The sequence below is a fragment of the Girardinichthys multiradiatus genome, chromosome 1 (genome assembly GCF_021462225.1).
Source record: "Girardinichthys multiradiatus isolate DD_20200921_A chromosome 1, DD_fGirMul_XY1, whole genome shotgun sequence".
Taxonomy (NCBI): domain Eukaryota; kingdom Metazoa; phylum Chordata; class Actinopteri; order Cyprinodontiformes; family Goodeidae; genus Girardinichthys; species Girardinichthys multiradiatus.
In genome coordinates this window covers 15,368,918-15,392,491 of record NC_061794.1, presented here as the reverse complement: position 1 = coordinate 15,392,491, position 23,574 = coordinate 15,368,918, and the positions used below count along the sequence as shown (strand labels likewise).

At 41.6% G+C, this 23,574-nt stretch overlaps 1 protein-coding gene across 8 annotated transcripts in view; it reads left to right on the top strand.

Moving 5' to 3' along the window:
• Positions 1-23,574, top strand: part of LOC124872321 (nephrocystin-4-like) — a 277,448-nt gene that overhangs the window by 82,635 nt on the left and 171,239 nt on the right. For all 8 annotated transcript variants that reach the window (XR_007039267.1, XM_047372196.1, XM_047372205.1 and 5 more), the window contains 2 exons: positions 3,018-3,202; positions 11,959-12,094. Coding sequence is in view for 7 of the 8 variants with exons in the window: in XM_047372196.1 (XP_047228152.1) it covers positions 3,018-3,202; positions 11,959-12,094 (321 nt within the window). In the remaining variant the exon portion in view is untranslated. The remainder of the gene's footprint in view (positions 1-3,017; positions 3,203-11,958; positions 12,095-23,574) is intronic.

Here is a 23,574-nt window from a genome sequence, read left to right as displayed (position 1 = left end):
CACACAGGTTAACACGGTGACGCGGTCTCTGCTGTCTTTCTTCCAGACTTGGAGACCACGTCTTTGCAGGGGCTTCTCTCGAACACTGTTTGCTTCTGCAGGGCTCGGAGAGAAGGTCAAGCAATGCTTGTACCTTAATTACCCCCGTTCATGAATGAATACCGGATACACAAAAAGCAATTCATTCCAACTAAACTTTTGCATATGATCGCGTGATCTTATGACACTCTTGGATCCAGTTTGAAGAGTTTATGTCTTATTGCCAGCAAAAAGACCTCAGCGTGCTTGGCCTGCTCCTGTCCCGATGGTCAACCGGCTTGGAGAGAAGGTGGGGGGTTTTATGCGGGCAGTGGCATCATGGGAAGTCCTCTGTTACCCCCCCTTCCCCTTTCTGAAGTTGTGCTGAAAGTTCCAGAAAAGTATGTACCGGAGTTTAATGTTGAAATCCATGGCTGTGGGTCCCAACAGTTGACTTAAAGCAATGTCCAAGTATGAGAATGTTTAGGAAAAGCTCAAACTGGTTTCTGAAAAAGATATGTGATGGAAGAAGGGGGATGAATGTCAATTGGTACTCTTAGTCACTGTACATGTGTGTACATACTTTTGCAATGGTTGTGGTCGTGTGGGCTATGGGCTATAGGTCACAAGTGTATGAATGAAGATCTGTATGTGTATTTCTATGTTTATATGGACAGTAAATTATTTACTTGCTCACTTAATGGACTTCGGAGTAGTATGAACTTATAAGTAAGTAGGAATTAGGAAGATTGTTGGTGTTAAGGACTGTAGGAAGGAGAAGGGCTATGATTAAATAAGTTTCCCTTCTTCATACCCCTTTTCAGACATAATCACTAAATTATACATATAATTATATGTATAATTAATTATACATAATGCTTGTTTGTATGTGTTAAATTTATAATTTTACTGGATTGTCTGAAATAGTAGTTATTCATTCATTCAACCATTTATACCACAAATTTTACTTCCATTCAACTCTCCATTAATGAATACAGCATTCCTTTGACCAGCCAATGATCTCTCGTGACTTACAATTTTCCTCTGGAGGCTATTAATGACTGTCTGCAGTCAGCAGTCTTTCCCATGATTGTGTTGGCCATAACATAATATTTTTGTAATATTTGCCTGATTCCTAAGATCATATTGGAATATGAATGTGAAGGCTGGAAACAATCTGAAAAAACAAGAATAAAAAAATATCAAAGCTTGGGATAAAAATAGAAACTTCTTTGACTTTCTTGCATGGTGTTGTTAGCAGCCAAATTGTTGTTTTTATTTATGCTGAAATATGGCAGCAATAGTAGATTACATTTTATGCATATTATTTTCCCAAATCTGTTTTATTGAAATATGCTATTAAAGTAGTGTAAAATGTATTAAATCCGAACTCTCTGATAAGTAGATGATGTACAGGCGTCAGGTTTTCAGCCATCCAGTCCATATTAAAAGTTACATACACTACATTAACCTAAGTTTCGTAGAAATATCTTGCAAGAAACACAACTCAGTTTCTTCTTTGGTCCGCTCAAAGTTCAGACTGAGACCCACTGAAAATCCTGTGGATTTACTGAGTAATGTGCACAAAAACCTCCAGACACTCTCAAAAAGTGACCCGAGTAAAAACACAGTGCTGAGCAGGGTGTGGGCTACTTTTCGTTAGAAAATGTTATTAAATTTATTATTAATGTTTAAAGGGATACTTGCCTTTTCTTACTGCTACAATGTGACTTTTGATTTTAGAGGTTGGAGTATTGTTATGTGAAAAGATTTCCATGAATCGTACACCACAAAGACCACATGGATGACCCCCTCCCCTTACCGAAACACATACACAAATGACAACAAGATGGAAATGAGCATTGGTTCCAAATATAGGCCCAGTTTTACTAATTCCAATATGTTTAAAATTGACCGATCAGCCAATGCCGATGTTATTGGCGATATATTGTGCATCTCTAATCCAGCCCGATCCAAAGTAGTTTTATTATATAAAACTTCTTATTTCTGTTGTACTCAGTAAGGTATTTAATCCCGGATAATAACAGCCTCTGTTGGTTAGATCAAATCTACACTTTAAGTGAGTCCTTCCCCCTGACCATGCATCAGACAGTGGAAGATCTCCTCTTTCAATTGACAAAAAACTGAGAACCAGACTCAGTAAAAGCAGCTGCCTACCTTTTTAACTTAATAAACTTGAATTAACATTTTAAATAGACCTCTGCGCCTTTGTAAGAGGTTTTACTTTATCTCTAGGCAAACCATTGTAATTACCAAATAGTTCAGCCTTTTAGCAAACACATTTCCTTGTCCACAGAAAGTGTCAAAGAAAGCATTTACTCAAAAATTGCTTGCTCCTCTATAATCGCGAGTCATGGAGTGCAAAAGTTGTACAAGGCCTCTTAACAGTCAATCTAGAGGAGAACACGATAACCTGACAGTAGCATGCGGAGATGATTGGGACATGCTGTTACCGGTTTCTTTGGATTGCCTTCATAAAAATAACAGGTCAATTTTTTGCTTTACTCTTTGTAGCATCAGATATAATTTTTTAAAAAGTTTTTTGTTTGAATGTACCATTAAATCTGACAATAAATGTGACAATAGAAGGGATAAATGCTACATATTTGTCTAATTGTCATGCCAAAACAAAGGGTACAATAACAAACTGCTGCAGCTGTCTCTACTTCTCTTGCAGTATTTTCGAGAAGGCTGGATGGAGGGATTTGTCCCCATTTGCCCAAAAATGTAACTGTGAGGAAGTGCATAGTTGGCCTTTAGGGTTTTTATTAATTCTGTCTGTTAGATGGGGTTAAGATCAAGGCTCAATCAGATTAGCCATGTTCTTTGTGGAAATGACATTGATTGCAAGAGAAAACTCTTGTTCGAACCGACAAGATCATCCAAACTAAATCCAAAATTATCCATGTACAATGTTCATGCCAACTGCACCAGCTTGATGTGTGATAACCCCAATCTGATCTTCTCGTTTTCCTTAGAAACAACCCGAACCAGAGGATGCACAAAGAACAGTTGTCATCCAGGAACGGAGACTTCATGTCGGTGTGCATAATGGCTTGTGTTTCCTTGATAAGCCCCAAGTAGTGGTCTTGGAGCCTGTTGCTTCAGGGGTCAGAGGACGAGCAGACAGCACCTCTAAGAAGAGCATACTGGTCAAGGACAGGTGAGCAGAAGTTACATATGTATATGTCTACAGAGGAGCTGTAACTGTAGGCTGCAGAGGATTGTGAAGCAGAAATCTGATGTCAGACAAGATCTGCAGATGTGCAAAAATAGTTTTTGGAGTGCTTATTTTTATGGTATTTCATCAGCCTCTCCAGGCACTGTTCTTTTTGCTGATAGGGGAGTGATTGAAAGTTCATCCAATAAAGTCAGCAAAAAAATTTATTTTTTAAAAAAGCTTGCAAGGCATTAATGTCATTTGTGTATAATATCTGGGAAAAGTACTGTTTCTAGTGTCCATTTTTGCTCCTACTTCTCTAGAACTTCAGCGAATGCTTTATTTTTGTTTTATTTTGTATGCATAGGATGGGTGAAATCTGTTTTTTAATATGAGTTGTTTTACTACAGTTAGTTTGACTGCTGGGATTGTGTAGAGAGCATTTGTATTTAAATGAAAGGGTCTAAATACAGTGCATTGTAAAAGTATTCACACCCCTCAAACTTATTCACATTTCATCATGTTATAGCCAGAAACCTGTGCCTTATTGGGATTTTATGTGATACACCAACACAAAGTGGTATATAATTTTGAGATGAAAGGAACATTATACATAGTTTTTACTTTCTTTTTTTCTCTGAAACTATGATAAGTGTTGCGGGCATTTGTATTCAGCCCCTCTTAATCAATACTTGGTAGAAGTACCTTTTGATGCTCTTATAACTGAGTAACTCTGCTCACTTTACACATCTAAAGAATGAAATTCTTTCCCATTTTTTGGATTGGATGAAGAGACTCTGTAAACAGAAGTTTTTAAGGGTGTATTCACACCAGGAAAGTCCTTTTCTGCTGTTTGGTCCGGACCAAAAGCAGACTATTTTTTTTTGCTTGGTGCGGTTTGCTTTCACATTGTACTGTTTACAAGTGAACTATCACTTGTAAACAAAGCCACGCAGGTGATGATCATTGCTCCCACTGGACAGAAATGACCATCACATCTTACAGCTGCAGGATGGGTCACATAAACACAACCCTGCTTATTAGGTCAGAAAAGTCCTTTTTTTTCCCATGATTTCAGTGAAACTTTGCTTTTTTATTTATCCAGATTTAGGTAGTTGATGTCTTTAATGTCTCTAAATTGAAGGATAATATGTCCTAAACGGCTGTTGTTGCAGAGTTTGACACCCGATAAAAGCCTGCTGTTGCACCACTGCGATCTTTTATTCAGTAGCATCATTTCTTTCCTGCATCCAGGGGCAACAATGGTGAAAAAAGTGAATGATGAAATCCAATCAACAGAAGTTTTGGTAAATTCATTGAAACAAAACAAAACTAAGAACAAAACTTAAAGAAATCTGTAGGAAGTATGCAAACAAATTATGTGGCTCAGCTCAGATAAGAGGCTTGGCACATTCTTCTAATGCTTACTTCTGGCATTCCAAATAAATTTGCATAAATGAAGAATCCCTCTGTTTACACACTTTTTCCTCCCGCCAGTGTTGCTCATTACCTGCACCTCCTCAACACAGCAGCTATATCATTTGTGTCAAAGGCATATTTTTGCTTTTATTTCCTAATGGTAAATAATGCTGCAAATAGCAATAGCAGTTAGTTAAAAATTTTCTTAGATTCTTGGACGTGGTGGAGGGGTTTGAGTGCTCGCGAATGATCCTAGAGGCTATGTTGTCTGGGGCTTAAATGGCCCTGGTAGGGTCTCCCATGGCAAACAGGCTCTAGGTGATGGGTCAGACAAAGAGCGGTTCAAGAACCCCTCATGACGACTACAAAATCGAGGCACGTGACGTTGCCCGGTATGCCGGAGCCGGGGTCCCACCCTGGAGCCAGGCCTGGGGTCGGGACTCGTCGGAGAGCGCCTGATGGCCGGGTTGCTCCTCGTGGGACCCGGCCGGGCCAAGCCCGAACGAGAGACGCGAGACCATCCCCCAGTGGGCCCACCACCTGCAGGGGGAACTGTGAGGGACCGGTGCAAAGAGGATTGGGCGGCAGACGAAGGTGGAGACCTCGGCGGCCCAATCCCTGGATGCTTAGGCTGGCTGTAGGGACGTGGAATGTCACCTCGCTGGGGGGGAAGGAGCCTGAGCTTGTGCGGGAGGTCGAGAGATATCGACTAGAAATAGTCGGCTCACCTCCATGCTGTGCGTGGGCTCTGGAACCCATCTCCTCGAGAGGGGCTGGACTCTCTTCTACTCTGGAGTGGCCCGCGGGGAGAGGCGGTGGGCTGGGGTGGGTTTGCTTGTCGCCCCCCAGCTCAGCCGTCTCTTGTTGGGGTTTACCCCAGTGGATGAGAGGGTCGCATCCCTGCGCCTTCGGGTTGGGGAGAGGTCTCTGACTATCATTTCAGCCAACGGGCCGAGTGGTAGTGCGGAGTACCGGGCCTTCTTGGCGTCCCTGTCGGGGTTGCTGGATAGTGCCCTTCCTGGGGACTCCATTATTCTGCTGGGGGACTTCAACGCCCACGTGGGAAACAACAGTGACACCTGGAGAGGCGTGATCGGGAGGAATGGCCTCCCCGATCTGAATCCGAGCAGTGTTTTGTTATTGGACTTCTGTGCTAGTCACGGATTGTCCATAATGAACACCATGTTCAAACATAAGGGTGTCCATCAGTGCACTTGGCACCAGGATACCCTAGGCAGGAGGTTGATGATCGACTTTGTTGTCGCATCATCAGACCTTCGGCCGCATGTTTTGGACACTTGGGTGAAGAGAGGGGCTGAGCTGTCCACTGATCACCACCTGGTGGTGAGTTGGATCCGCTGGGGGAGGAGAAAGCCGGACAGACTTGGCAGGCCCAAACTCCTAGTGAGGGTCTGCAGGGAATGCCTGGCGGAGCCCTCGGCCAGGGATGTATTCAACTCTCACCTCCGGGAGAGCTTTGACCAGATTCCGAGGGATGTTGGAGACATAGAGTCCGAGTGGACCATGTTCTCCGCATCTTTGTCGATGCTGCTGCCCGTAGCTGCGGCCGTAAGGTCTGCGGTGCCTGTCGCGGCGACAATCCCCGAACCCGGTGGTGGACAACGGCAGTAAGGGACGCTGTCAAGCTGAAGAAGGAGTCCTATCGGCTGTGGTTGGCTTGTGGGACTCCTTAGGCGGCTGACGGGTACCGTGGGGCCAATCGTGCCACGGCCCCTCAGGAGGGGGAAGCAGTGCTTCGCCAACACTGTTTACGGTGGGGGTGTGGAGCTGCTGACCTCAACTGGGGACATTATCGGCCGGTGGAAGGAATAGTTCGAGGATCTCCTCAATCCTGCCATCACACATTCCCTGGTGGAAACAGAGCCTGGGGACTCTGGGTTGGACTCTTTCATCACCCAGGCTGAAGTCACCGAGGTGGTTAAAAAGCTCCGCGGTAGCAGGGCTTCGGGGTTGGATGAGATCCGCCCTGAGTGTACCTCAAGTCTTTGGATGTTGTGGGGCTGCCATGGCTGACACGCCTCTTCAACATTTCGTGGCGGACGGGGACAGTGCCTTTGGATTGGCAGACTGGGGTGGCGGTCCCCCTACATAAGAAGGGTGACCGGAGGGTGTGTTCCAACTACAGGGGGATCACACTCCTCAGCCTCCCTGGTAAGGCCTATGCCAGGGTATTGGAGAGGAGAGTCCAGCCGATAGTCAAACCCCGGCTTCAGGAGGAGCAGTGTGGTTTTTGTCCCGGCCGTGGAACACTGGACCAGCTCTATACCCTCTACAGGGTACTCGAGGGTTCATGGGAGTTTGCCCAACCGGTCCACATGTGTTTTGTGGACCCGGAGAAAGCATTCGACTGTGTCCCTCGTGATGCCCTGTGGGGGGTGCTCCAGGAGTATGGAATCGGGAGCCCTTTACTAGGGGCCATCCGATCTCTGTACAAGCGGAGCAGAAGGTTGGTTCGCATTGCCGGCACTAAGTCGGACCTGTTCCCGGTGCATGTTGGACTCCGGCAGGGCTGCCCTTTGTCACCGGTCCTGCTCATAACTTTTATGGACAGGATTTCTAGACGCAGTCAAGGGCCAGAGGGGGTCTGGTTTGGGGACCAGAGGATTTCGTCTCTTCTTTTTGCAGATGACGTGGTCCTGCTGGCCCCCTCTAGCCAAGACCTACAGCATGCACTGTTGCGGTTCGCAGCCGAGTGTGAAGCGGCTGGGATGAAGATCAGCTCCTCCAAGTCCGAGGCCATGGTTCTCGACCGGAAAAGGGTGGCTTGTCCTCTTCAGGTTGGAGGGGAGTTCCTGCCTCAAGTGGAGGAGTTTAAGTATCTCGGGGTCTTGTTCACGAGTCAGGGAAGAATGGAGCAGGAGATCGACAGACGGATCGGTGCGGCTGCCACAGTAATGGGGGCGCTGTGCCGGTCCGTTGTGGTGAAGAGAGAGCTGAGCCGAAAAGCGAAGCTCTCGATTTACCGGTCGGTCTATGTTCCTACCCTCACCTATGGCCATGAACTTTGGGTCATGACTGAAAGAACGAGATCCCGGATACAAGCGGCGGAAATGAGCTTCCTCCGTAGAGTGGCTTTCACTCCCTTAGAGATGGGGTGAGGAGCTCAGCCATCCAGGAGGGGCTCGGAGTAGAGCCGCTGCTCCTCCACATCGAGAGGAGCCAGTTGAGGTGGCTCGGGCATCTATACCGGATGCCTCCTGGACGCCTTCCTCGGGAGGTGGCCTGGGAACGCCTTGGGCTCCACCCGGAGGAGCTGGAGGAGGTGTCTGGGGAGAGGGACGTCTGGGCGTCTTTGCTGAGTCTGCTGCCCCCGCGACCCGGTCCCGGATAAAGCGGAAGATGATGAGTACGAGATTCATTCAGGTAATTTCCTGACCAAATTGGTTATGAAAGGGAAACATAGGAAAGTTCGTATGCTGCATTGTCACGTGCAAGATTTCAATGTGTCCACAGATTTAAGTTATTTTCTTTACATTTTAATTCATTACTAAATACTAAGTACATTTTTAATTGAGAAAGCCCTATGTGTCTGAATCTAACAACAGCTTTGTAATTGATAGATTTTTATATAAAGTATACCACAGCATATCATCCAGGCTTTCACCTACATGAAACAACTTTATTGCACATGCCAATGTTGGTTGATAATTTTTGTGGCAGCTCAGAAGAAATGCTGTGGCCTTTGAGTCTTATTGAGACCACAACAAGAAGTCAATGTCAACCTTTTCAAAGCGGGTGTTGTGATGTAAGGTCATCAATCTGCTTAGTGAAAGGAAATCTCACCTCTGTCACCCAGCACAATACACTCTGAAATCTGATACATATTTTAGGAGTGACCTTTTTTGTTTTCCTTTAAGTAATCAGATTTAATACCCCCACCCCCACCCACCCACCCACAAAAAAAAAAAAAATACATGTTGCATGTTGTTTTTTCCACATGTCCACATATGGAGTCATTTAATCACATGGGAAGACGTGTGGTCCCATGTTCCATATAGGATTACATTAAAAGCACAGATAGAAATAATTACATCAAAATGTGGGAAATGTGTTTCCTATGTGGAAAAATGTCTAAATGTTAAACACAAGTGAATGTGTTTCACATGTTACTACACAATATACAGGGGTTGGACAATGAAACTGAAACACCTGGTTTTAGACCACAATAATTTATTAGTATGGTGTAGGGCCTCCTTTTGCGGCCAATACAGCGTCAATTCGTCTTGGGAATGACATATACAAGTCCTTCACAGTGGTCAGAGGGATTTTAAGCCATTCTTCTTGCAGGATAGTGGCCAGGTCACTACATGATACTGGTGGAGGAAAACGTTTCCTGACTCGCTCCTCCAAAACACCCCAAAGTAGCTCAATAATATTTAGATCTGGTGACTGTGCAGGCCATGGGAGATGTTCAACTTCACTTTCATGTTCATCAAACCAATCTTTGGTTGTGGGGAAAACAGTAAAGGTGGAATGATCAGAGAACAATACATGTTTCACATTGTCCACAGCCCAAGATTTGCGCTCCTTGCACCTTTGAAACTGACGTTTGGCATTGGCATGAGTGACCAAAGGTTTGGCTATAGCAGCCCGGCCGTGTATATTGACCCTGTGGAGCTCCCGACGGACAGTTCTGGTGGAAACAGGAGAGTTGAGGTGCACATTTAATTCTGCCGTGATTTGGGCAGCCGTGGTTTTATGTTTTTTGGATACAATCCGGGTTAGCACCCGAACATCCCTTTCAGACAGCTTCCGCTTGCATCCACAGTTAATCCTGTTGGATGTGGTTCGTCCTTCTTGGTGGTATGCTGACATTACCCTGGATACCGTGGCTCTTGATACATCACAAAGACTTGTTGTCTTGGTCACAGATGCGCCAGCAAGACGTGCACCAACAATTTGTCCTCTTTTGAACTCTGGTATGTCACCCATAATGTTGTGTGCATTTCAATATTTTGAGCAAAACTGTGCTCTTACCCTGCTAATTGAACCTTCACACTCTGCTCTTACTGGTGCAATGTGCAATCAATGAAGACTGGCTACCAGGCTGATCCAATTTAGCCATTAAACCTCCAACACTAAAATGACTGGTGTTTCAGTTTCGTTGTCCAACCCCTGTATATTGTACACAACTAACACCTGTATTTACTTGTGTACTGATGTGTGAATCACACGTGAGAGAACATTTTAACAGTAACGCGTCTAATCACGTTCTACAATGAGAAAACGTGGAACATATAACATGACGTGATTTACACAATATAACTCCCACATGTGAATGACGTAGAAACATTTTCAGAAGTAGAAGGGTTTCCCCAAAATGTGCTGTGCAGATTCAGTCAATTTACATTTAACATGGGTTTCACATGAAACCCCAGGGTTTTACATGGGAATTCACATGGGAATAATGTTATCAAACAGGTTTCACGTGGGGATTTACATGTGCTTCACACATCATACTATTAAGGTTTTCCGAAACCATGTGTTTCATACATATCTCACGTTATTTTAACATGAAAATGCACATGCGCTTAATCACATGCTGTCACATGATTTTGCACACATTCATATGTGATCTTCTGTTCTCACATGTGGTTTTGCACATGTGAAATTGATGTTTTTACTGTAGGCCCCCCAGATGGATCTCTACCAGCTGTGTAGAATCAGCACATCTCCTCTGATACGCTTTGCATTACAGCTCACTTTTTTCAGAATACACCAGCTGCAGGAACCCACTGTTGCAGCTCTGGGGACGGCACAAACCTCTGACCAGCTAACGCAAACAGCAGCCTACAGTTCCAATTAATGAGCTGTGTGGGCGCATCAGTAGCTGGACTGATTTGAATTGAAAATAATTTGAATGTTTATTTCAGAAATATTTTGCAGGTGTATCATGCCATGTGTCACTCCAGCAATTGTGTATCATGGATAAAACCCACAAAATTATTTATTGCTGTTTTTTTTTTCCGGGACAATTTCTTTACAAAATGACGCTTATTTACAAAATAAGAGGAGTTGTGACACAAGCCCCGCTTTAAAGCACAGTTTAAGGTAATGTGGATCTCTTCTGACTGCAGTTACATACTTAATGTTGACAGGTAGAAGGTAAAACAGTTTATTTCCAGTTTTTATGTGACGTCCTAATTTCACTATCTTTCGCTGCTTGAAGTGTGCCCTATCTTAATGATACCCACTGTGAATGGCGTTAGGAAATGTGATGGTGCTGACAGGACTGTCTCCAAAACACCTAATTGGTTGAAAACATAATACTGTTCGCCCACATGCTGTCACTGGACAACCTTACTAGATGCAACTGCATGCACTGAATGCGTGTTCTGACATTTTTCCACACATTGCTGTCAGTGTGAGCGGTCTTATTTAAGCTGTTCCTGTCAGGGTAATTGGCTGGGATATTTTATGCAGTTTTATGAAATAGTAATGCACAAAGCATTTGCGTGAAGGATGAAATAATTATATTTAAAAGGTGAGGAAAGCTGGAATGCCAAAATAGGCTGTGAAACTCAAAACATGGCGCACAAATTATGGAAAGTGGGTATCCAAATAAAAATGTGCTATTTTGATCTGTTTCATACCAGACCCTTGAAGAAATGATGATTATGTGTGATTATATGAGTCTCTTACTATAACATAGAGTTATGCACAAACATGCAACTGTACAACAATCACATCAAGATGCTCACCCACAATCTGTGCCTGATTACCCATCTTATATGACCACAAAAAGCATCATTATCACCACAATCACAAATGTTTTGCACATTTTTCATATTTTATGAAGGGGGGATAATGTCTGTTACAAATATTCTTTGACATACCACTGTAGTGTAGGCACTAATTATGGTGTTTGATTCTCCCTGGTGCTGTCAATGATAGCTGACACTGTCTGTCTAGCTTGTGCTATGCTGGGTGATTTTAGAGACTAGAGAAAGAGAGGGGGAAAACTGACTCCAGAGACTCTGTGAAGTGAAGGAAGAAAAGGCACTTGGCCCCACCTCGTAACACGCGAGCACTCCACAGTATGCTCCCGCCTCTGGTGTATGCAAACTGTGAATGACGAATAGATAGAAAGCCGTTTCATTTCTCACACGGGAGGCAAGTGCTTGCCAGGAAATATTTAGTAAGGGATTGTAAATCTTCCAGCGCATTGATTTTGTTTCACTTGTAATAGAAAATACAGATATAGGAGGAGAAATATTAAAACCTTTCACATTTTAGAAAAGCATTGTAATTTCTTTATTACTGTGTTCACATTTGTCACGCCTACATTATACATCGACATCTCTTTGCTTTCTCTGCAGCTCAGCAACATCACCACGTCCTCAGATGCTGGGCCTCCGCAGCAGCCTGGAGATCAAACTGGCCAATAATCAGGCTTTGGCAATCGTTTTTCAGCTAGAGTACGTCTTCTCTGCTCCCATAGGCCGTGAGACTATGGTATGTAGCACACACATGTATTATGGAGTGGGTTAATCCTAAATCCAGATCCTGGCACCAGCCAGGAAGTCCTCTTTATATAAAACAACTTTACTTAAATAAAAATGAAAGACAAAAAAAAGGCAAACACTCAAACAAATCTTCACAACAATGGATGCATAAAGGAGTCGTATTATCCTTTCGTCTCTTCTTGCTGTTTGAGTTTCCAATTTGCAAAAATAAGTTTAAAAAGATTTAAATCTGAGTACCTACAGTGTATGTTTTAGTCATAGTCTACAAGTTACCAATTTCTTCTGAGCTGCTATAAATGCAGCAAGGGACCACATGCTGGTATTTTTTTTAATCAAACATTTTAAGGTGTTATAGTATGAATTTAGATGGCAGAGTTTTAAACTAGATACCAAAATCCAGAGACGCAGTTAACATAATTTTAGGTGCAACTGATCGGGCAACGACAGATTAAATGCCATGCGCTTCCTTTTAGGTAATCCAAATAACAGACCTTTTTTCTGGTAAGAGCCGTCTGCTGGTAGCAGCCGAAGCTTATCCATGACATTCAGTTTAATTTTATTCAGAAATACTTTATTTATCCCACAGGGAAATTAAATGTTGTTGCTAATATCAAATAGGTTTCTTCAAAGAGGGCAGGAAGGATCTCCTGTAGCGGTCTGTCTTACAGCAGATCTGATGAAGCCTCTGACTGAAGACACTCTGTTATATGACGGTCTCATGAAGAGGATGCTCAGGGTTCTTCATAATGTGCACATGTATGACTTGGTTGTCAGCGATTTTGAAGGCAACCCTCCTTGCTTCTGTGAAATACTATATCTGAATCTTATCCACATTGGGTCCGTGGCACTCCAGTTAACCTAATTTATCTTTTTGCACTGCAGCTCACATCATATATCAAGATCAATCCAAACAACAACCACAATGTGTAAAAACACTTAAATAGATTAGGACAAGGAGCAGTAAAGCAGAGTCCTGTCTCTAGTCTGGCTGTTACCAAAAATATCTCAACACGTAGCTGAAACAAACAGCCATGCTCTCCAAAATGTAGAAAAACAAATGATAAACAAAGACTGCTCTATGATCAAGTTGCTTGCACATACTGATTAGGATGCACTGTGCTCCCATTGAATAAAGGCTCCCATTGAATAAAGGCTCAAGCTAGAGCTAGAAAGAGGGACATACACCTCCATATTGTGCAAAGAGAAACTAAGGGAAGTTTTTCAGGTTGGCAGTGTTTCGTCACATTGTCAAAAATACAGTCTGGCTTGACAAGAGAGGAAAAGGAAAGAAATGTGAGCAGTCGCTTAGAGGGTGATATATTTTTAAGGACAGCCTTTCATAAAAAATGGGCTTGAACTTCAGCGCTTCTGTTGATTACCTCATAGTGATCAATAAAAGTTATGCATGATTGTGTTTTGTTTACCACAGTAAAGCAGAAACTGGTGGTGGAGGCAATGAAACGTCTCTTATTTACGCTATAGAGAAATAACGCAAATTGTTAGTAAACATCACATTGCATGCTGTGGGTAAAAAAATATATAGATACAAATCTAGCAGTTTCATGTTAGTCTTCACCATAAAATAGGGTTTCCTAAATTTCCTCCAATCTGGACACATTCAATTGTCCAAATTTGAGGAACTCAAGTAAAAAATTAGGAGCAACTGCTTTAAGACAGAATGATCCCAGAGCTTTTTTGTTTTGTCATTTTGACTGCATTACTGTTAATTATATTATTTGGGTTGAGGCAGATATTTTAGAAACATCTTCTTCATCTGCACTATTATACAGGTACTTCTAAAAAAATTAGCATATTGTGATAAAGTTCATTATTTTCCATAATGTCATGATGAAAATTTAACATTCATATATTTTAGATTCATTGCACACTAACTGAAATATTTCAGGTCTTTTATTGTCTTAATACGGATGATTGTGGCATACAGCTCATGAATACCCAAAATTCCTATCTCACACAATTAGCATATTTTATCCGACCAATAAAAGAAAAGTGTTTTTAATACAAAAAACGTCAACCTTCAAATAATCATGTACAGTTATGCACTCAATACTTGGTCGGGAATCCTTTGGCAGAAATGACTGCTTCAATGTGGCGTGGCATGGAGGCAATCAGCCTGTGGCACTGCTGAGGTCTTATGGAGGCCCAGGATGCTTCGATAGCGGCCTTTAGCTCATCCAGAGTGTTGGGTCTTGAGTCTCTCAACGTTCTCTTCACAATATACCACAGATTCTCTATGGGGTTCAGGTCAGGAGAGTTGGCAGGCCAACTGAGCACAGTGATACCATGGTCAGTAAACCATTTACCAGTGGTTTTGGGTTTTGGCACTGTGAGCAGGTGCCAGGTCGTGCTGAAAATGAAATCTTCATCTCCATAAAGCTTTTCAGCAGATGGAAGCATGAAGTGCTCCAAAATCTCCTGATAGCTAGCTGCATTGACCCTGCCCTTGATAAAACACAGTGGACCAACACCAGCAGCTGACACGGCACCCCAGACCATCACTGACTGTGGGTACTGGACACTGGACTTCTGGCATTTTGGCATTTCCTTCTCCCCAGTCTTCCTCCAGACTCTGGCACCTTGATTTCCGAATGACATGCAGAATTTGCTTTCATCCGAAAAAAGTACTTTGGACCACTGAGCAACAGTCCAGTGCTGCTTCTCTGTAGCCCAGGTCAGGCGCTTCTGCCGCTGTTTCTGGTTCAAAAGTGGCTTGACCTGGGGAATGCGGCACCTGTAGTCCATTTCCTGCACACGCCTGTGCACGGTGGCTCTGGATGTTTCTACTCCAGACTCAGTCCACTGCTTCCGCAGGTCCCCCAAGGTCTGGAATCGGCCCTTCTCCACAATCTTCCTCAGGGTCCGGTCACCTCTTCTCGTTGTGCAGCGTTTTCTGCCACACTTTTTCCTTCCCACAGACTTCCCACTGAGGTGCCTTGATACAGCACTCTGGGAACAGCCTATTCGTTCAGAAATTTCTTTCTGTGTCTTACCCTCTTGCTTGAGGGTGTCAATAGTGGCCTTCTGGACAGCAGTCAGGTCGGCAGTCTTACCCATGATTGGGGTTTTGAGTGATGAACCAGGCTGGGAGTTTTAAAGGCCTCAGGAATCTTTTGCAGGTGTTTAGAGTTAACTCGTTGATTCAGATGATTAGGTTCATAGCTCGTTTAGAGACCCTTTTAATGATATGCTAATTTTGTGAGATAGGAATTTTGGGTTTTCATGAGCTGTATGCCAAAATCATCCGTATTAAGACAATAAAAGACATGAAATATTTCAGTTAGTGTGCAATGAATCTAAAATATATGAATGTTAAATTTTCATCATTACATTATGGAAAATAATTAACTTTATCACAATATGCTAATATTTTGAGAAGGACCTGTATTAAGCTGAAGTTCTGTCATATCTAGTATTCCAAAATACACAAAAACACTGTGGTAATTATGTGTGTGGGTGAGCTCTCAACACTTTACAAATGCCAAGAGATGTTACAGAGTACAGTACTGTATACAATCAGGGGTCAACAGAACAGCAATTAACAGCAGCAGCTAAACAAGCAGTCACAATGTCACTTGGATAACATGGTACATCTGCACTAATGTAATAATTTATCCCTTTTTACCATGGCAACCTGTTGACAGGTAAACTAATGGACAGTTGTCTGTGTATATATATATATATGCATTGTTTTTTTTTGTCTGTTTCACAATATTTAATATATTATTCCACGAACCTGTTGACACTCAATGGAAAATGATTAGGTTAAAAGAGACATAGATAGACAAATTAGTTTACTCTAGTGTGAGAAACATAACACTGTTTAAGGAGTGATGTGGTCTATTCTTATTTAAATTTAAATCGAATTCTGATTCTGATTTAGCTGAGCAGAAATGATGGGTTTGAGATTCAGTGATTTGCTTCAGTTAAAGTGCTCCAAAATGATGGCAGTCAATCAATCAGTGTTGAAAGATTTTACTCCAAACCAAAAGTTGCTGCTGGTATTGGATCAAAAATCAGGAAGCCACTAAAGTTCAACCAACTCAAGTTATGTTGCCACAGGGTCCAAAATCTGTGATTGCATGCTGCTGGAAGTGAAATACCCTCTTCTCGTGTTGCCAGCAGTGGACTTTATGAGGCTCATTAGTTTTGCAGTGGGTGTTCATGATCCCCATGGTTAAATGAGCATAAACCGCTAACATTTTAGGCTCCTTATGCTGACACGTCTGTTGCATTTGTCATTTGTAGAAAAAAAAAATCAGATTGTCATACAAGCTATTTTATGATGAATATTATTGCTTTTAAAATAGTTTATTTCTTTCACTTTTAAAAAGTTCAGAAACCCAAATAAACCTGTTAGAACAAACCAGTTGCTATCTAGATCATCTCAGAACAACAACAGATCTTCACCCACTCTCTACTCCACCACATTCACCCTCTCTACCATTAAACTGTGAATATTCGATGAGGTGAGAGATATTAAGAAAGTGGAAAGTAATCTTTGTCTATTTGTAGGGATGTTGTGTGGGTGTTTTTTGTACATGCTGATGCATCCGCCTGTTAGTTGTCACATGTTTTTCCAGACCCTGGTTGGTAACTGATGATGATTTTTTTTTTTTACGTGCTCTTAAAAGAAAGAAACACAGCTGCCGACTACATCTCACAGAAAGACTCCCATATGATAATGTCAACTGATGGCTACGGCCTCCTCTGTGACTTTGACAACCAAGAAGAGCATGATGAGGCTGTATACTTGTGCATGCACTGTCTCAGCTGTCAGAGATGCGACACTTCAGAAGTGTTGAAGTGGTACTGAGTTAAGGTGTGCCTTCAGGGAAGTCAGCCGTGCACTGCCAACAAGATTTTAGACCATTTGACATCAACAAACATGAATGATCATGCTGGATTGCTGTCAAAAACTTTCCTAAGACTTTTTAAACGTTTGCAAGACTAGATGCATCATCGACTAGAGTAGTTCTAAGTTCAGAAAATGACAAGTTGAAAATAAAAGCATCATATGAGTAGCATTTTTTTCTTTTTTAGGCACGTGCTATTGACTTGCTGATTTCAGTACATAGAAAATGTTGCAACATTTCAGAAAGCTCTTAGATGTTCATCTTATTGTACAGTCTGATATCAGTCAAATAATACTGAGGCTTTAAACTAAGTAAAAAAACAGAGATTTGGTCCTATTTATAGATTTATGGACCCATTGCATTATGCTGTTTCCTTAAAGCAGCAACAGAGCAAATGAAGGTTTTTGCTATTGTTGATATCTATGAAATAATCTTTAAATTTATAAAACAAGAAATGTAATCCATGAGACTTGATGTGTTTCTCTGTTTGGTGACCATGGGAAAGAAGTTGGAAAGTAATAGAAGGAACCATGTACCTTCTTTGTGTTTGTTCATAAATTCATGTGTGAGTTACAGTTGTCTGGGTCTCAATGTTATATTTAGTACACTGCTTGATAGACTAGCATATTATCAGACCAATTCTACCCACGTTTTCTGATTGTTTGATATCTGTTTTGTCAGGTAAGGACTACTTTGTGTCTTTTGTCAAGTATAAATTGAACAAAGATAACTTGTGGGTTTCCTCAAGGTTCCATACTCAGATCACTTTTATTTAACATGTACCTGCTCCCCTTAACTTGGGAATATTACAACCTCCTACTATCTATCTGTCTGTCTCTCTTTCTTTCTTTCTTTCTTTCTTTAATTCTTTCTTTCTTTCGCTGGGCTAAATGGAACCAGTGGTAAAGGGGCGCATGTGTGTTGTGATAGGACCAATGCAGAAAGGTGTGTAGACATCATTCTGCTTCTGTTACACCCCTGACTTGCCAAGGAAGTTAGTCATATTCTTGCATCAGCAGTCTTCTAAAGGGGCAAGCCAGCTTTGCAGTTTGATGGTAGAATATAGTGATGATACAGTATATGGTTTGCACAAACAAGCTTAACAAGACTCAGAATTAATTTCTGATGAGAGAAGTAAAAACGTACGCCCCGTCATTAAATGTTTTGGATTTTCTTTTTAATTTTGTGCCACTAGTGGCCTTCATTTTGTACGTTGACTGACAGGAAATGGGGAGGAGAGAGAGAGGGAAACACATGCAGCAAAGGCCAACGGCTGTGACTCGAACCCATCACATCTGCATCGAGGACTGTAGTCTCTGCACATGGGTCGCGCAATTTACCTCTGTGCCACTACCACACAACTGCGCATCATTCAAATTTGAAGCACGGCCAAAAATAGGATCGCTACACTAAGTTTATCCGCCATTATTGTTTTTGAAAGAATGGCATAGTGATAACTTCTGACACAGATTTTATGCATAATGCTGATGTCGATGGCACACCAAGCCTCCTGTCGGCCCTTTCTGCCTTAACAAATTTATTTCGTTAACTCGCAGCTGTGTGTGATAACGTCCTATCCAGAAGGGAGCTGAGAGGTGGCTTGCCATTGTGGTTATATGATAGAAATGTTTTGCAAAAGAGCCTACTGTTTTTGTTCCCAAAAAGCAAGGTTCGAAATCAGCACTCCACTACACTCAGGGAAGTTTAAGACCAGAGAGCATGCTGCAAGAATCCCGTCGTCATGCCCTCAAACCTATATTTTAGCAATTGCCTGTATTCCATCACTGAATCAGTCTACTGCCATTATAAAAAGGTGGTGATCCAGCAATAATAGGCCAATATCTAATCTTTTTGCATTGGCAAAATTCTAGAATCTCTTGTGAGTGGCCAAGTAAAGTAGTTTTTATCTCGCAATATTATCATCTCATCAGGCTTTAGAAATAGGCATAGTACCATAATATCTGCATTGATGTTAGCTAATGAAATTATTGTTGCTCTTGGATATAGGAAGCTACTGTGTGGCTCTTTTTGTAGATTTGTCAAAAGCATTTGATACTATAGACGACAAAATTTTGATAGTCAGACTCCAGGACTCTGGTTTTTTGAAACAAACTGTTGCTTGGTTCACAAACCATCTCACAAATAGGACACAATGTATTAAATATGCTAATTTGAGTTCTAAAGCTGTAGCAGTTCAAAAGTGGGTGCCGCAAGGATCTATAGTAGGTCCTCTTCTATTCATAATTTACATAAATGAATTGGGACAGAATGTGCTTGATGCAAATTTGCATTTTTTATACAGATACAGTGTATTAATTGCAATGGATCCACTCCTATTCAGGCCATTGAACCATTACAGAAAGCCTTTGCTGATCCAAAGTTTTTTTTAAATTAAATTTGAAACTTGTTCTTAATATATAGATAAAACTAAATTGATGTATTTTTGGCATTTTGATAGATGACTTCCTTACTTTCAAACCCCGTATGGAAAATCTTGTTAAAAGCCTAACATTAAAGTTGGGTTTTATTTTCGAAACAAGTTGTGTTTTTCATATTCTGCTGAAAAGCAGCTTGTTGCTGCAACTTTTATGTGTGTGTTGGATTATGGAGATCCTTTCTATAAGATTGCTTCTTCACAATGTCTTAGTATGCTTGACTCTGTCTACATCTCTTCACTGAGGTTCATTACAAACTGCAAAATGTCAATACACCATTGTGATTTATGTTCACGGGTGGAATGGCCTGAGTAGGCCTGCCCGAAAGAATGCCCATTAGTTAAATTTTATATACAGCGCATTACTTGGACTTCTGCGGGCCTATATCTGTACTGCATTTGCACTGGGAAATATTGACGTTTATACTTTGATCAAACAATTTTCTGCCTCCTTCTGTCCCTTTAGCCTGGACTAAATTGTGTAAGAAGGCTTCTGTTCACCCTGCCCCCTTCTCTTGGAACTTGCTACAGGAAACTTTGAAATTAACTGAATTTATCTCGAGTGGTTTTACCTCCAAACTAAAAATTATCGAGGCTTCTTCAAAAACATGTACATGTTTTTCATAGTTTTTTTTTTTTTTTTATTGTGTAACTTTTTGTGTTTTATTTGTTGCTGCCTCTTGGCCAGGACTACCTTGGGAAAGGGGTTTTTAATTTCAATGGGACTTTATCCTTGTTAAATAAATGTTTATAAAAAAGTATAATGGCAGTATAAAGGGTTTCTTGTCAAAACATCTTCAATAGGTCAGATTATTGTAGTGATGTCCATACAGGTCAAAAAACAATCTGGTACTTCCCAACACCAGGAAAATGGATCAATGCACTGGCTCCCTCTTTGTCAAAGAATAGAAGTTAAATTGTATACGGCATTGAGGGGTCTTGGATCTAAATATTCTTTAAAGCTGCTGGTCAGGTATGAAACAAGTAGAACCCTGAGGTTATCAGAGACCTGTTCACTTAGCGTTCCCAGGACCAGAACTAAAAAAAAAAGTTAAGGCAGCACTTTATTTCTATTCTTCTGGGTCTGGAACAAACTTCCTAAATACCTCAAATGTGCAGAAATGCTTGCCTCCTTTTTTATGTCTTAGCTGTTAATTTAAAAACAATTAGCTTAATAGTACTTCTTTCTCTTTATGTAATGCCTAAATTTTATTGTCATTCTTTTTATTTCATGTTTTTAATGTATTTTTCTTTACCTTTGTTTCTTAATTTTTTGTAAAGCACATTGAATTACCTTGCATGTGTGTTGCTATAAAAAAAAAAAACTTGCCTTAACTTAGAAATGTGTGCATTAATAGTTTAGTTTGGCTCTGTACATAGATTGATAAATATTTTTTACTTACATTTCCAATGCTGCTCTGGCTTTCACTTTTAACTACGACACTAGATGCCACTGTTTGGTGCAACATTGATAACCATCCTCTGTTATAGGATTGTGGTGGCCTGGCAGGAACATGCGGCCTGCCTTGTTTTTGCTCTTTGCTTAGATTAAATAGACTCATGTCTTTTGATGTTTTTTGAGGGAACTAAGGTGGCTGCAAAAAGAGGAAAAGTAGTTTGCTGAAATCCCTTCTTGCTCTCAAAACATTACCACTGCAATACAGAAGCAATCACCCTGTGCTCTAAGACTGTCTAGATGCCTCGTCCGTGCTGTGTTGAAAGCCAGCCAGTTTCTCACTGTAAGGCAAAGAACAAGGATGGCCTCCTTTTTACAAAATTGTATTGCCATCGTTGCTTGAGGTTATGAAGAAAGAAACTCCTGTGGTGTCATCATTTCTCTTCTTTGGTACTTTTGAATTGACTTGACAGTTTGGTTGCTCCTTCTGTCGGGTCTCTCAGTGTCGCTCTTTTTCTCTCAAAATCTTTTAGCCATACTTTTATTTCATGTTCCTAACAGCAGTCAGAGAGCTGAAGATAACGATTTAAACGAAGTGACTTGGGAGAAAAGAATTAAGAGGGAATATTCCTGATATGCTGCTCTCAGAGAGTGTCTGCGGTTCTTGAAATTCAAATAATGTACTTCTTTGAAGTCATATGCACTCCGTCCACTTCCTGCCTTTTACGTTACCAGTGTTGCTGTACTTTGTGATTTTGTGTTTAACTTTCTTTCCTATTCTTTCCTTATCAATGGTTCTTTTGTACTGCGCAGGAGATTATGACTTGATGGTTTGCGCTCTCCGTCCATCGCTGTTAACAGCGGCACATTGTTCCACATCAGTCTACAGCCTGCATCGGAAGAAACTTGAAAAAGTACTCGAGGGTTTGAATTAGTGGTTGTCCACAAGACTTCCGTTACTGAAAACAAATTTGAATATAATATAATATAATATAATATAATATAATATGTGAGTACACCGCAACAAAAATGTCAGTGTCTCAATAACATGTTATGTGCCCTTGAGCATCAATTATACACTTGTTTATTTAAGGGGGCATTCACATTTATTTCATTATATATTTATGTAATTTTGTCCCTTTTGTCCCTCCATACTTCTCATAGGTCATATCATGATGATTCTGAAAATCATCTGGAGACCCCCCACTTGCCAACTCCCTCCCAACCCTCTACTCTAGTAACCTCTGCTATAGACTGCAACTTAGCTGATCCCATAAGTTTATGGGATTAAGGTCTGGAGAACGTGCAGGCCACTCCATTTGAGGTATTACAGTCTCCAACAGCCATTCCCTAATGATGCGACCTCGATGAGCATGAGCATTGTCGTCCATTAGGATGAAATTAGGCCTGCATTTTTCATACAGGGGCACAATGACTAGATTAGTATTATTCAGATGGTATGGGCTGTTCTATTCACAAAGAATCACAAAATGTAGGGCAGTTCTGCATTGAATGGACACATCTGCCTACAATGTAACACCACCACCACCAAAAGTTCGTCTGGTGACAAGAATGGATGATGCATAGCTCTCTCCTTGACGTCTTAAACAAAGTTAGCGGCCATCATTTCTGCTCAATATGAATCGAGTTTAATCAAAGAACACCAATGAGGTCGACTGGTCCCTCGTCCAGCGTAAATGCTCCCTGGTCCATGCAAGATGATGATGCCTGTACCCGGTGGTGTAGTCAGGTACCCTTGTTGGTCGTCTATCACGCAGACCACGTTAATGTGAACGGATTTTAATGGTCTGACATGACACTTGGGTGTCTCCCACCTCCCTAAAATGGGCCTGGAGTTGAGCAGCATTCATCATCCAGTTCTGCAGGGCACTGTTCACAATGAAGTGGTCATCGTTGTGGGATGTGGCCAAAGGGTGTCCATTTCTATGCCTTTCTGTGGCTCTTCCAGTCTCTCTGTATCTCTGTGCAACCTGCTGATATTGTGACAGTCTAAGCTCAGTGACCACTACCTTCTAAAAACATTGTGTTTGAAATTTCTCATTGGTGAGGTATTGTTGATCAATTGTTAGATGTCGCCTTGGTCTCATAATATCAAAATGTGAGCAGCATGATGAGGAGGACTATTTAGATTAGAAATTCTGACAGAACCAGGAAATGCATTGGTCAATTCATGGATCAAACACCCGTTGTGAATTTTGCCGTTAAGCTCCTTGTTGGAGAACAACAACTTGTGCAAAAGGTACTGAAACATTGAACAGTTGGACACGTGAATATAAAAGTTTGGAGAAGGTCACATTAAGTTCACCAGTAAAGGTGATGGTGCATTTTAGGTTCATTCTGAAATTTCACTCAGAGGACCATCAAAACAACACTAGTCAGTCTTCTACAGAATATCTGAGAATGAAAGGAATCAGGTTGCTGCATTGGCCTAATCAAAATACAGACATCAGCCTGACTGAACCGCTGCAGCGCACAGGTGTCAAATTTGAGTCCTCAAAGTCCTGCAATGTTTAGATGTGGCTATGCGTCAATACATCTGAACCGCACAGTTGAGTCTTTAGCAGGACTATGTAGAACTTGAGTGCATGAGGAGGTAAGATAGATCAATTGATTCAGGTGTGTTGGGCTTGCAACACATCCAAAAGCTGCAGGACACCAGTCTTTGTGCTCAAGTGCAACAAGACAGAACAGATCACTGGACTTCAGTCAAGGAGAGTTTCTTCAGTAGCAGTGACACTTGAAAA